Below are 12,681 nucleotides of genomic sequence, written 5' to 3' on the forward strand. Positions count from 1 at the left end.
ACTGCAGCAAAGATGATCCTTTAGATATACTAATAAATTCATACATCATCAAGAAAAAGAAGCAGTTAGAGCAAGGTTGCAGCTGCTGATTCAGAGAGCAGTGCAAACTTGTTCATCAAGGAGCAAAACTGTATATGAAGATTTGCAATTTCCACAGACGGTACCTGGAACAGTTCTAGAACTTTATCTACCTGCATTATCTTAAAGGACCAGTAAGTCACCCCACTAACCAATAAAGGAAGCAAAATGCGATCTAGAACAAACTACAGGTAATTCTGAACTAGACCACTGGTTTTGCAAACACTGTAATTCATTTTGACTGCACTTACTATAATTTCAGTTGCAAAATGCCGAAAAGGATGTTCTTCAATGCCTTCAAGTTGTTCAAGCTGAGCTGTCAATAATGGATATTTCAGGCTTTTCATACAGCTGAAATGAAAAGGGGTGAAACTAAATCAGCAATATGGTCAAAAATACAGAGTATTGTAGTGTCATTAATGACCAAGAATAAAGTCTATACTCATAAGATGCTCTATTTCTGGTATTTCAAGGAGAATTAAAAAACCCCAACATCTCCTGTGGAAGCATTCCTTAGACTTCACCTCCAGACTATGATTATCCTCACTGCTGAAAATCTGAGAAGCAGAGGAATACCAAATCAGCTTCACAGCACAGCAACTAATAGTTCTTTACCATTTCCCTGTACTAAAAAAGAATTGTTTTTACCTTTCTTCTCTCACTTCACAAATATATAAGGCCTATTTAGGGCTTCTTTTTCAAAATACCATGTCAGTGTAAGTTGACAGCATTATAAAAGGTGATTTATTTACTGCCTATGTAATAAATGCCTACTGACGATTTTGTAAAGTAATAGGAATATATCACACTGACAAAAAACGCTCACAATTTTAATAATTCTTCTTTCAGCTCCATGTCATCGTATTCTGATGACTTTTCCATATTTTTAACAACTTCATTCACAAAGGGTTTAGCAAAGTCCACCACTGCATTACAACATTGACAAAGACCAAGTTTATCTTCTTGTATTTGTTGTTTTGTGTAAGGTACAGGTAAGGGAGTAAGCTGATTCATGATCATGGCCAACGACAAACCCACTGAGTAGGCCTTCTTGTTCTGAAGTTTCAAAAGCACTGGGGTAAAGGAAAAAAAAAAGGGGGAAAAAGAACATTTTGAGACAGAAAGTTATTACTTAGTAGAGGAAAACATGAAGAAAAACAGTGTGACTACATAAGAAAGCACTTAGTTTCAATGAAGGAGCTCACGTGAGCAAATCCAGCAAGACAAAATATCATCAGCAAGTTTAATGTGCTGTAGTTAACACAACCATGTATTTGCAAATAACAAATATTAAAGCCATCACACATTTCAATGATCTTCCTTTCTGCATAGCACCCTGATGACGACTGAAAAAAATCTGCCTTTCTAGAACTGGACTAAGTAAAATAATACTCCATTTATCTGACCTGGAAAACACATTTATTACTTGACTGCTTTTGTGCTTGGCAAAACCAGAGACACAGAAAAACAAAGCTCTCAGCTTTTCTGCTTAGAACTGGTCTTCACCCCATGGCAGAACCAACAGAGGCACTCCCAGACTGAGGAAGCAGCACCTGAGGCTCTCCATTTTAATGGACTCAGTGCCTGCTAACTGCAGATTGGCTATCCAAAAAATCACATATGCCTCTTGTTAAATTCTCAGAGACTGCTACAGTCAGAATTCAGCTTTATACACAACACTTGGTTTCATCTCACATATCGAACCAGAAGCTACCACTTGCTACCTACTTAGAGAGTGTCCAAACCCAATATTTTTAATTTTCATATGTAAGCCAGAATAATGCTTCCCCCTCACCAATAACGTATTTCAGCATACTTCAGCTGAAAGGTTTGTACTATAAAAATATGAAACTGTATAAAAGTTAAATAATAAAGAATTTCACAAATCTAAATCATTTAATTCTCTACTTCTGTAACAATAGTATGAGTGCTTTACACCACATTCTTGTAACTGATAAGAAATAGTTGAATATTGCTTTTTCAACTGATGGTATTAATACCATCTAAAATCTTTTTCTAGCAGGCCAATATAAGCATGAAAGTTATACCTTGTGTTATTTTATAGAACATAAGATTGTAAAGCTTGTCAGCACAGGCATATTCTGAAACCATTCCAGCAAAAGCTAAACTAAGTTAATAAATAAATGAGAAAATAATCTAATTCAGAAATTGTATGATAAGCTGAGTCTTACCTGTCTGCAAAGGCTGAAGCAATAACATGACAGTTTGACACACTTGATCTCCAGAGGTCTGCTCGATTTGCTCAAGTAAACCCAAAAACAGTTCCTTTGGATTGCACAGCTGCAAGAGAGGAACTCAAGTTAGGTAACTCAGCTAAAATCGTGTCCTTTAGATGAGTTTAACTCATTATGATGTGAGAACCACACCTCTGAAGCTGAGGCTGCCCATCTCCAAACGGAGAGCCCTGTCCACTGATCATGCACCACGAACTCTGAATACACTGTACCTTTAAATCAAGGCGAGAGAATAAGCTGCCAAGAGCAGCTTATCCAAGTACAGATGTAGATCCATTATGCAAATATTGTTTGAACAGAATTGTATAAATACGTTTGTATATTTGGCCTTTGGTGTTCTAGCTTTGTGGATTAATGATCCAGCCTTCTTTCTGTGCAGAACTGTAACTAAATCAAATCCCTCCATCCTGTGTGTCTTTTGGCTTTGTGTACTGGGTGAAACATCTCACTTTTCAGGGACAGCAATACTGTATCTGTAGTAAGTAAGTGGCAGTTTTGCTGTGGCTGCTCTGACTGCAGCAGTTGGCTATCAAAAATTTTGATGCTATCTGCTGCCTTCTTCTGGGTAATGCTTTGTCACTGTTTTACCCAGTTACTAATTTCAGATGTGTAAGACGTTAATTATCTCTGAGAACACTAAGCCTGTGTCTGCTTCAGATGAAACTGGCCCATGAATTTAATAGTTATGGGAAATAAGAAGAACCCAGAAATATTCATGCCCTGTTTTCTTTGGAAACTGGGGGGGGAAACTACAACCTCTCTCTTTCCTACTATTATTGTATTGTATTTCAAAACCATACCTGTGCCAACTGATCTAGTATCCTCAGGCAGTGTTCTCGCTTATCATCTTCTTCTTTATATGTGAAAATACATCTAACAAGAGGAGAGATGAGATTCCAACCCATATTCTTGATGATAACCTAAAGACCAGATTTTCAGAGAATAAATCAAAACTGTATGTCTTCTAAACCCATAAAGATTGTATATATAAAGAACAAAAGAGACAACAGATCAATCTCCTGGTTGTCACCAACACCACAGCTGTCACCGTCAGTGAAAATTTAACAACTATTACCATAAAGTCCTGTATTTGAAATACACTCTATTCTCTCCCCATACCTATAAATACAGCTGCATAATTTGTATAAGTTTTCTTCAATTTATTAACATTAACATGTCAATATATACTTCTAAATGTCTATCACAATACATTTAAAACAGGACTGAGTAAAGGAATTTTTCTGAAAGACTGTTTGGACAAATTATGCTTAACCTGCAGGGATTGAGAAATTCAGTGGTACTCCAAACTCACAAAATTCAAAACCAGACTGCAAACCTGCTGTAACACTGCTACAATATTCCATCCCTCATATCTCTGTACAATTTGGTATATTCTCCCAGCTCCCCCAGTGCCCACAGACACCAATATCTCTTCAAGTACCATCAGTTTAGTTGGCTCTTACAATTTTGGCCAGTATTATTATATCCATCTGTGGTGAGCTGGTCCCAGAGAGCAACTAAGCACCCACCAGCTGCTGGCTCACTCTCATCCCTCAGTGGGATGGAGGCAAGAATCTTATTGCTGAGGATGATGTTACATGGTATGAAATATCTCATCAGTTTGGCTCAGCCCTCCCAGCTGTGTCCCCTCCCAACTTCCCTGTTTACTGATGGGGCAGAGTCAGAAACAGAGAAGGCCGTGATGCTGTACATGCACTGGTCAGCAATAGCTGAAACACTGGTGTGTTATCAACACTGTTTTGGTCACAAATCTAAAACACAGCCCTATACAGGCTGCCATGAAGAAAGTCAACTCCATGGTAGCCAGATCCAGTACACTATCTGAAATCCCTGTCCTGCAAAAGAGGGACACTGCCAGCTTCTCCTATTTATGCTTTTGCCCTTCCTTTTCTCTTTGCGTCACTTACTGAAAAATGGTTTTGTTAAGATTACCATGATTTGGGTTCTCTACCTAAATTACAGAATTTAACACAGAGCAACTTATTAGCTATTTGTAAGTACAGCCTTGCTTCACAGTGAAAGTAGCTTTCCCTTCTTAATAAGCAGTTTTATGCATTTAATTGTGTTAATGCACAACTAATAGACTGTAAACTTAAACTCACCTTATTTTTCTCATTTTGAATTACTTCTAATAGCTGAGCTGCATAGCCATCTTCTAAACATTTCTGACCTGCCACCAGGAACAGATTAAAATCTTCTCCTTTGAAATCAGCTTCTTCCAGAATTTGCTAGAAAGAAAATATTGACATTTAACTCCATGCTTATAAAAGTCAAATAAGAAAATACATGCATTCATTTCAAAATTAAATGTTGTAACTTACATACATTTTTCACGTGTTAAAAAAGCTACCAAGAGTTACTACAGAAGACAAAGCAGTGTTTCAACAGCACTTTTTAAGTGTAGACTACAGCATACTGTTTGGAAGATATATTTTCTACAATAACCTCCTTTTGTTCCTGGGTGCAAGAACACTTCTTTCTCCAAGAAGCAGACGTTATCAAGCATCTTAGGATAAGCCCCACAGAGAAGTCAATGAAATATGGAGGCTGAACTTAGCTGCCCAATGAGGGTAGCTCTGCTAACAACTGTCTTTGCTTTGAGGTCATTTTGGTTTTACTTATAATATAAGAAGAGAAATGTACACTGCTTACATTTGTTACTTTTAAGGAAAGAAAACTACTTACGCATCTTTGTATTATGGCTTGAAGTTCGTCAACTGCCATTGTAGTTTGACTGTGTTCTTCTGGCATCAAAAACTATTATAAATTAAAGAGTGCAGTATTATATCACATGAATTTAAAACAGATGCTGAAAAATAATTACATTATAAAAAAAAAGTCAAGAGAGGAACAAGAACAACCTAGACAGATATTAAGAAGACTACACGATTAAAAAACATGGAAAAATACATTTTTAGGAAGTGTAAGCTATATTATTCTACTCCCCATATTTGCAGGAGATAGTATTACAGTCAGGAAACAACCTGCATTCTATGTACAGGGAAGTAATTTTTCAAGTATTATCTAGGTCATTTAAGAAGTTCGGAGGCTTTAGCTACTACTCTAGGCACATACATTGAAAACCGCAGCTAATACAGAGACAGTCTGCACGCAAAGTGTGGATGCTCATGACACACTACACTTCCTGTGACCAAGTTCTGAACAGAGAAGCTCCTGCTCAGCCCTGACTGGAACACTTTAACCCGGCGTCTGGGATGTGCACAGCTGATGCAACCACCGTGCCAGTTTATACCAACAGTCCAATCACGATTACAAATGCAGTATCATTTATTTCTTTCTAGTGTTTACGGGGGGGTAGTTCAGTGGCCTTTTACCTCTAGGTACTATAATTCAAAACTAAAAGCAATTAAGTTAAACATTTGAGTAATATTAAGTACATATAAAGTTTTACATAGCTAGGACCACAAATTACAAATAAAATGAAGCTTGGTTTTATTTATCCCATGTGATATATCATAGCAGCAGTCACAATCTTTATAGCTTCCAGTAATGTCATGGTCCTAAACCTGGTTATATGATGACTATGAGTGTCAATTAGCCATACACATGGTTAATTAGCTATCTATTCATCAAAACACAGACATCTCCACATAAAGTCCTCAACCTTTCCTCTTATGTTTGACCTAAGCTACATCAGACACCACCTGGATAATAATCTAGCTGGGTGATTACACGAAGGGGGCAATTCATGAAAGCTCAAAAAGCATTAATTATCTTAATAATTTCTTAATTATCCCAAGAATAAACAACTCCCCTTCTATTCTCGACGGCCTGATTTAACATTTTATGTCGTTGAAACCTATCCATTGTATCTAGCCTGTCATATTAACTTGGTCATTACCACACACTTTACTACTACATGCTGTACTATTCGAGCTCTTCATTTCACAGAATGGTACTAATCCTTCCAGAACAATTTAAATGTTCTTTCTAACGCGAACAGTGTTGCATTTTCACCCCTGAGTAACTTCACAAGGTACTTACAGCCTTGGTGCTCCGAGCACCCACCGTGCTGCTGCAGGGATTTACCGGCCCAGCTCGCAGATGGTCTCCGGCCTTAATACTTAATCCGGTTTCTAACTAAATCTTTTCGGAGGTTTCACCGGCACGTGGGCAGAATCTGGATCATGTGAAACGTTCTATTAATACTCACCAAACTGCCTCCTGATAAACATACACCGCAGCCCCTTCCCTCGGCGGTACAACACAGGGGCTGCCGGCGTCAGCTCGTAACACGCGGCTGAACTAAAAACCATGGAGCAGCCCTCACCTCGGCCCGAACCGGCCGGACCCCCGAGCTCCGCGCCGTCGCCTCTCCCAGCCCGGCTCCGCCCCGGGTGAGAGGTCGGCGGGCGGGGCGGCGGCGATGGCGATGATGGCGGCCGGGACGGGCCGGCCCCGCCGGCGGCGCGCAGGTGGGCTCCGCGCGCCCGCCCCCCCCGCCTGGCGCCTTGGGCTCTCCCTGTGCCCTCAGGCGGGCACAGCGGCGGACTCGCCCAACTCGCTGTGCCGAGGGGAGCGGCAGGACGGCTCGGCGGGCCTCGGCCGGGCCGGGCCGGGTGCGTGGCGCGATGGGCGGCAGGACGGGCGAGGCGGGTCTGGGACTCGCCGTCCCCTCGGGCTGTGCGGGGACAGCCCGGCCCGGCCCGCGACAGCGGTCGTGCAGCGGGTTGGACACTGCGTCCTCGTGTTCAAAGCATAACACGCCGGTATCTCCCCTCCCTGCTGCCCTTGTCTCAGGGGAGCGGCTGCCGAAGCCCCCGTGTCACCGCCCGGTCAGGGGCAGGCCGGGGGGCAGCGAGGGCGGCGGTGGCAGTAGTGGCTCTGTGTGAGCTGCCTGCGCCGCACCCGGCTCGGAGCAAATCCCAGCGGTGGGACAGCCGAGAGGACAGCGGGGCGCGGGGGTAACGCTGGGCCGGAGAGCCGGGGTGCGATTTGCACAAAATAACTGTCAGAATTACTCTCCCCTTTTTGAGTATGCAGAACATGGTGTATGAATGGGAAGTATGGGAAGAGTTGGGTCTGTCTGTCTGTCCTCGCACTTGTGTCTAACTAGTTGCTGAATGCTTACTAGCTTACTGAAGTCACGGCCATCAAAAGCAAGTTTCTAAGCAATTATCTTGATTATGCTTACAGTTTAGAGGTTTTAATTTTTTTCAGATTCCTGTTATTTTCCAGTGTTAAAGGAAGAAAGTACACTAATTTCTATATTTCTACATTTTTATATTTGATTTCTAGGAAATAAGCATTCAGCTGTTCCAAAGAATGAAGATGCTGCTCAGAGGTATAGTTTCTGATTAACAAAAAGCGACATTTGTGTCATTTTACCTCACTTTGAAATGGCATTCTCTGCCTTGCATGTCTTTTGTCTTTCTCAGAGTACCATGACTACCTGCAGGAGATCAGCAGCGTCATCATGCAGGCTTGTTTGCAGTGATGCTGTGTAACTTCTAACAGCATGCACATATGTGCATTGTATAATATACTAAAAGCCTATGAATCCAACGTGCACAATTGTATTTCCTTAGTAATACTTGCTTTTTGCCATCTTAACTTCTTTGCATACCTGCCATTTATACTTATTCACATTAAAAAACATTCAGGAAATCTACCGTAGTAGCATTTGTTTGATTTATTCCTTCTTTTACTTTGTAACCTCATGCACAATCATGTTCCAGTCCTTTTTTCTTCCCACTCTTCTTGTCTTATCCAGCTCCTATTCTCTCAACAACACTCTATAAATTGTGTATCCTAGGCTCTTTCTCCAGCCAGTTCTTGGTTTCCCTCTTGCAAGAAGAGTTGGGCCATCTTGAGGGGTGTATTGCAATGCAATTAGAGTCAATACTTTTCCTGACCAGAGTAAAAATAAAACAAACCAAGGTTGGAAACTCCTTTGTGGTTATAACAGAATTACTACTCCAATTACTCGTTGCTTTGTTTGGCCCACATAGTGTGATGCAGAAAAGTGTAACTACTGTATTTCAGAAAAAAGATAAATATATGACTGGAAATTTGTTTATGAAAATCTGCCCTCTGTGTCATTCGGTGTCTGTTCTGTTATAGGAAAGCAGCTCTGGAAGCTGCTATGAGAAAGAAGATTGAATTTGAGAAAAAAGCGTTGTCTATTGTTGAACAGCTCCTGGAGGAGAACATTACTGAAGAGTTCCTTCTAAATTCTGTAGGTGTTGCAAGTTTTTGTACTGTTTTGTATCTTAGTGTGCTGCTTTTTTTTCCAAAGTTCTTGGAACAATTTACTGCAGTTTAAAATAGACAAACCATTGATTGCCTCTCTCATGAGCTCTGATGATGATTGCCTTGTTTTCAAGGGTTCTGCAGTGAAAACATGCCCTAGTTTTGCAGGATTGTATACATTTATGAATCCTCACTCTATTATCACAGCCTTTTTATATACCTCTGTGGTTCTGGACTGGTGGGTGAAGTATAAATATTTAGGTCTACATCACATCATCTGTGAATTTAGGCAAAGTTTCTATAAATACACCATGGTTTATCTGGCAGCACAGTTTTGCTGGAATAGTATGATGATTATTCCTGTTAAGGTTATAAATAAACTGGTAAATATAAATAGAGGAAAATTATGGAAATGAGTGCTACACTAGAGGCAAAATTATGAAGCTCCTGTATTTGTAAAAAGAAGTGCCCATGTCTGTCTTCTTTCTGTTTACCCTTTTAGCATTTTTACTGTGTAGGTTTTAAATGTTGTTTATTAAACTTACTAGGTAACTTATAAAATTTAAAATACTTACTTGCTTATGAGATATTTTGAGTACAAAAAACGACATATTTTCCAGTATCTGTTGTTGAACTATTTTCTTGTCATTTTAGGGAAAGTGTATTACTCCATCTCACTATAAAGACATTGTTGATGAACGATCTATCATCAAACTATGTGGTTATCCTCTGTGTCAAAATAAACTGGAAAATGTAAGTTGCTTTTCATTAATGTTGTTATCACAATTTTGATTCTCTGGCATTTTCTTTTTAAACGATTAAACAAAGATTAAAATACTGCCAAGTAATGGGCCAGGCATCATATCACTCCGTTTCAGTATAATCCTTCTGAAGTGAGAGGTAAAATTTGATTAGAAGACAACAGTTACTATATGGTAAATCAGTTAGCATCTACTTTGACAGTGATGAAGATCAATGAGTTATGGCTTCATGGCCTTCCTTTGTGCATGAGAAAATTTTCTAATCCTGTTCTTTTGTCAGTATAGCCACAAGTGTCTGTGAGAAGGATTGAAGTGAAAAAATAATACAAATGCAGGGATATTATTATGTGAATACATATACATCTGCTGTAAAAATGTATGTCAACTGTGTCAAAATCATAGTCAGACTTCTTTAGCAGAACTCAGTTCAGTTAGATACCTGTGATGTAATACCAGTGGTACACTTGATTATCTGGAAAAAAAACCTACTTGAGTACAAAAAAATTTGCTCTTTTGGACTTCATATATTAACACAGAAGTTCACTTTGAAATTGTATTACAGTTTACAGAAGTTCCTCTCTGGGTTTGTCTGGGTAGTGGTGGTGGTCCCTGACGGTACAGTCTCAGGTGCATATAAATAGATAGGAATTAAGGAAGGACCTGTCTGTCATTGCTCAGCACTTACACGTGAGAAAAGTGTCTGCCATGGCAGCTCCCTTGTTTTATGTTCAGCACTGACTTTCTTGTAGATCTGAAGTTGTCTTCTACTGATGATGAGACATATATGATTAAAGATAAATTGCTATTCTTACAGGTGAGAAGGTACAACATCAGAATTGAGAGAAAAGGTGGTTGTAGTATGCAATTCAGTTAGAACATATTGCACTTAAGAATGAAGCTTTCTGTATAGTCACCATGGAAGTAACAGTCTTGCTGGTGAAAACATTCTGTTTTAGGTGCCAAAGCAGAAGTACAAGATTTCAACAAAAACTAACAGAGTTTATGATATCACTGAAAGAAAGGTATGATAACAAGTCTGTTTCTAGAATGTATTTAGTAGTTGCAATGTCAGAACTGCATTTTGTAACAGCATTAATATAATGACTTTGATTTAGAGCCAGTATTTTTGGTTCTTACAAAAATAATTTTCACGAACAGTTAGGAGGTTTTTGTGTGTTTCAGTTTCTAGATGCTGTCTTTGGTAAAACAAACCCGCATATTTTCTATATTTAAACATAACATGGAAAATTTTACCTGGATAGCAGTTTGAATGTGGTACAGCTGATCTGTGAAAGACATTTGTGACACATGTGGTTGTATAAAAATCATCTTTGCCAGTTCGCAGGATACGCAGTCACCTACAGATGCTTAGACATTAAATTGTAAGATAAATATTTCCAGTTACAGAACAAATTTCTTCAGTGTCACTAGTATTCATTCCTTTCCTCTGTTTACCACTTCAGGATATATGAAATTCTAGGAATTGCTTTTTTAGGCAACCAGGCAAGACTCCGAGAAGATGCTGTGTCTTCTTCCCTTGTGACGCAAGTGTGCAAGTCAGTTTTTCAAAGATGCTGCAAAATTTTAGGTGTTGTTCCAAGTATTGCAAAAAACCACGTTCTGTTGCTGACCAAAATTTTCATTATTAAACATCTGAATTTTATTGCATGTCTTTTAAACTGTATGACCGTCTTGGGTTATGGCTTGTTCTTTGAACAGTTTGTTGGGTTTTTTTTAATTATTTTTATGTAGGAATCAACACTGATTTGCTGATCAGTATGTAATGAAAGTACAAAAAGCAGAAAAATGGGAAAGAAGAAGCTAAAAGTGGCTTTTGGGGAATGGGATAGACCTATTTGATATGTTTGATTTTTCAGGTGAATTAAAAACCTGCTCATAGTCTTGAAAAGAAACATGAATTGGTACTTAATACAGGCATAAAAAGCAATTACTTTTGTACCTTTCTATGAGTATTGAAGTTGGCTTTAGTCGTATCTTTTTGCTTTCTTTCATTTCCAGTGCTTTTGCAGCAACTTTTGCTATAGAGCATCTAAATATTTTGAAGCTCAAATTTCTAAAAGTCCAGTATGGATGAGAGAAGAAGAAAAGTAAGTATAGTCTTATACATTCATTGCTCTTTTTGAGAATATCACTTCTCTTTGCAAGCTGCAATGCTAATTAATTAGCTGAAGTGTATCAATATTATTTGACTGAAGCAGAGGTAACTGATGTTAAGGTGTAAGCTTAGCACAGTGTTCCTTTTAAGTGTTGTTGCCATATGGATTACAACAGTTGACAAGGCTCTGTACCGCTCACATCTGCTTAGTAGACATGACCGTGTTTTGATCACCCTTAGCACAGCACTTGGCATTGGTCTTCAGCTTAGACTGTGAATGCTTGCATCTGAGAGCAGACTACACCATGAAGAATTTCTTTGTCCTATCTAAATTTCAGATTGCCCATTTCACGTTGTTCCTGCAATACCCATTTTGGAACAGTGTAATGCAGTCTGTTCCTAGCTTAGGAAACACAGGCTTGCAGTAATGACTGGAGCCAATGGGTGTCACTGTTGAACAATAAGGACTTGCATAGAGAATGTTCTGCTGAATTCATTCAACTTCCGTTCTCCAAGACAGTACTTTTCATAGTCTCCTGGTTTTCAGCAAAAGGAACTAGCTGAATTTATAGGTGTGCGCTCATTTTCACAGTCATAAGAAATAGGATACTCAGCAGTGTTTTAAAATCTCCGTCATTGGAGGTTTTCAAGATTTAAACTTCATGAATTTGTGGCTGATCAAACCTGCTGTTGGTGACAGTTGCATTACAAGCAGGAGGTCAGACTGGAGCCTTACAGAGGTCCTTTCTGACTAACATTGATGTGACTTGCTGATTGTGTTAAATGTTGTTCACTGTAACAGCCTGGTGCTGCAGGCACACGAGTCCCTCTCTGTGAACACGTGTGCAGAAACCTGCTCTCATAGCCTTGCTTTGAACAGTGGGTGTTGGACCACAGGATCCTCAGGCATCCCTTCCAAGCTCGACTATTTTTGTATTTATGTGTATTTCGAGAGAATTGATTTAGCAGGAAAGTCTTCATTCTGTGTCTTGTTTTTGCAGACCACCAGACATAGAGCTGCTGAAGGAGGGACAGAGGTACACTGATCAATTTTATTTTTTTTTATATGCACCTATACTTAGAAATTTTAGTATCGTATCAGGTGAAACGGGAATCTTTGATTTCCTGTGTTATAGAAAAGACCTTATTAGAACCTCCACAATGTTTTTTTTCCTTTGTGATTCTAACCCAGCATATTTGATCTGTATGATTTAGTGTACAGCTGCTCTTAGATTGT

General features: G+C 39.2%; 2 protein-coding genes across 6 annotated transcripts in view; one reads left to right on the top strand and one right to left on the bottom strand.

Moving 5' to 3' along the window:
- GLMN (glomulin, FKBP associated protein) overlaps positions 1 to 6,768 on the bottom strand; it is a 23,506-nt gene extending 16,738 nt beyond the window's left edge. The window contains exons 1-8 of one of the 5 annotated variants that reach the window (XM_039383059.1): positions 6,646 to 6,768; positions 6,360 to 6,495; positions 5,040 to 5,111; positions 4,457 to 4,582; positions 3,134 to 3,253; positions 2,271 to 2,379; positions 905 to 1,151; positions 330 to 429 (exon numbers count right to left, since the gene is read on the bottom strand). In XM_039383059.1, coding sequence (XP_039238993.1) covers positions 330 to 429; positions 905 to 1,151; positions 2,271 to 2,379; positions 3,134 to 3,253; positions 4,457 to 4,582; positions 5,040 to 5,105 — 768 coding nt within the window. In that variant the 5' untranslated portion in view covers positions 5,106 to 5,111; positions 6,360 to 6,495; positions 6,646 to 6,768. The other 4 variants (XM_027712822.2, XM_027712891.2, XM_027712850.2 and 1 more) reach the window with 4 other exon arrangements.
- Positions 6,769 to 7,361: 593 nt separating this feature from the next.
- Positions 7,362 to 12,681, top strand: part of RPAP2 (RNA polymerase II associated protein 2) — a 32,488-nt gene continuing 27,168 nt past the window's right edge. Inside the window, exons 1-7 of the mRNA XM_039383426.1 lie at positions 7,362 to 7,395; positions 7,614 to 7,659; positions 8,439 to 8,553; positions 9,222 to 9,320; positions 10,285 to 10,350; positions 11,348 to 11,436; positions 12,446 to 12,481. Of these exons, the coding sequence (XP_039239360.1) occupies positions 7,362 to 7,395; positions 7,614 to 7,659; positions 8,439 to 8,553; positions 9,222 to 9,320; positions 10,285 to 10,350; positions 11,348 to 11,436; positions 12,446 to 12,481 (485 nt within the window). The remainder of the gene's footprint in view (positions 7,396 to 7,613; positions 7,660 to 8,438; positions 8,554 to 9,221; positions 9,321 to 10,284; positions 10,351 to 11,347; positions 11,437 to 12,445; positions 12,482 to 12,681) is intronic.

The sequence above is a fragment of the Pipra filicauda genome, unplaced genomic scaffold (assembly GCF_003945595.2).
Source record: "Pipra filicauda isolate LSUMZ 115617 unplaced genomic scaffold, ASM394559v2 scaffold112_size3218982_pilon, whole genome shotgun sequence".
NCBI lineage: Eukaryota > Metazoa > Chordata > Aves > Passeriformes > Pipridae > Pipra > Pipra filicauda.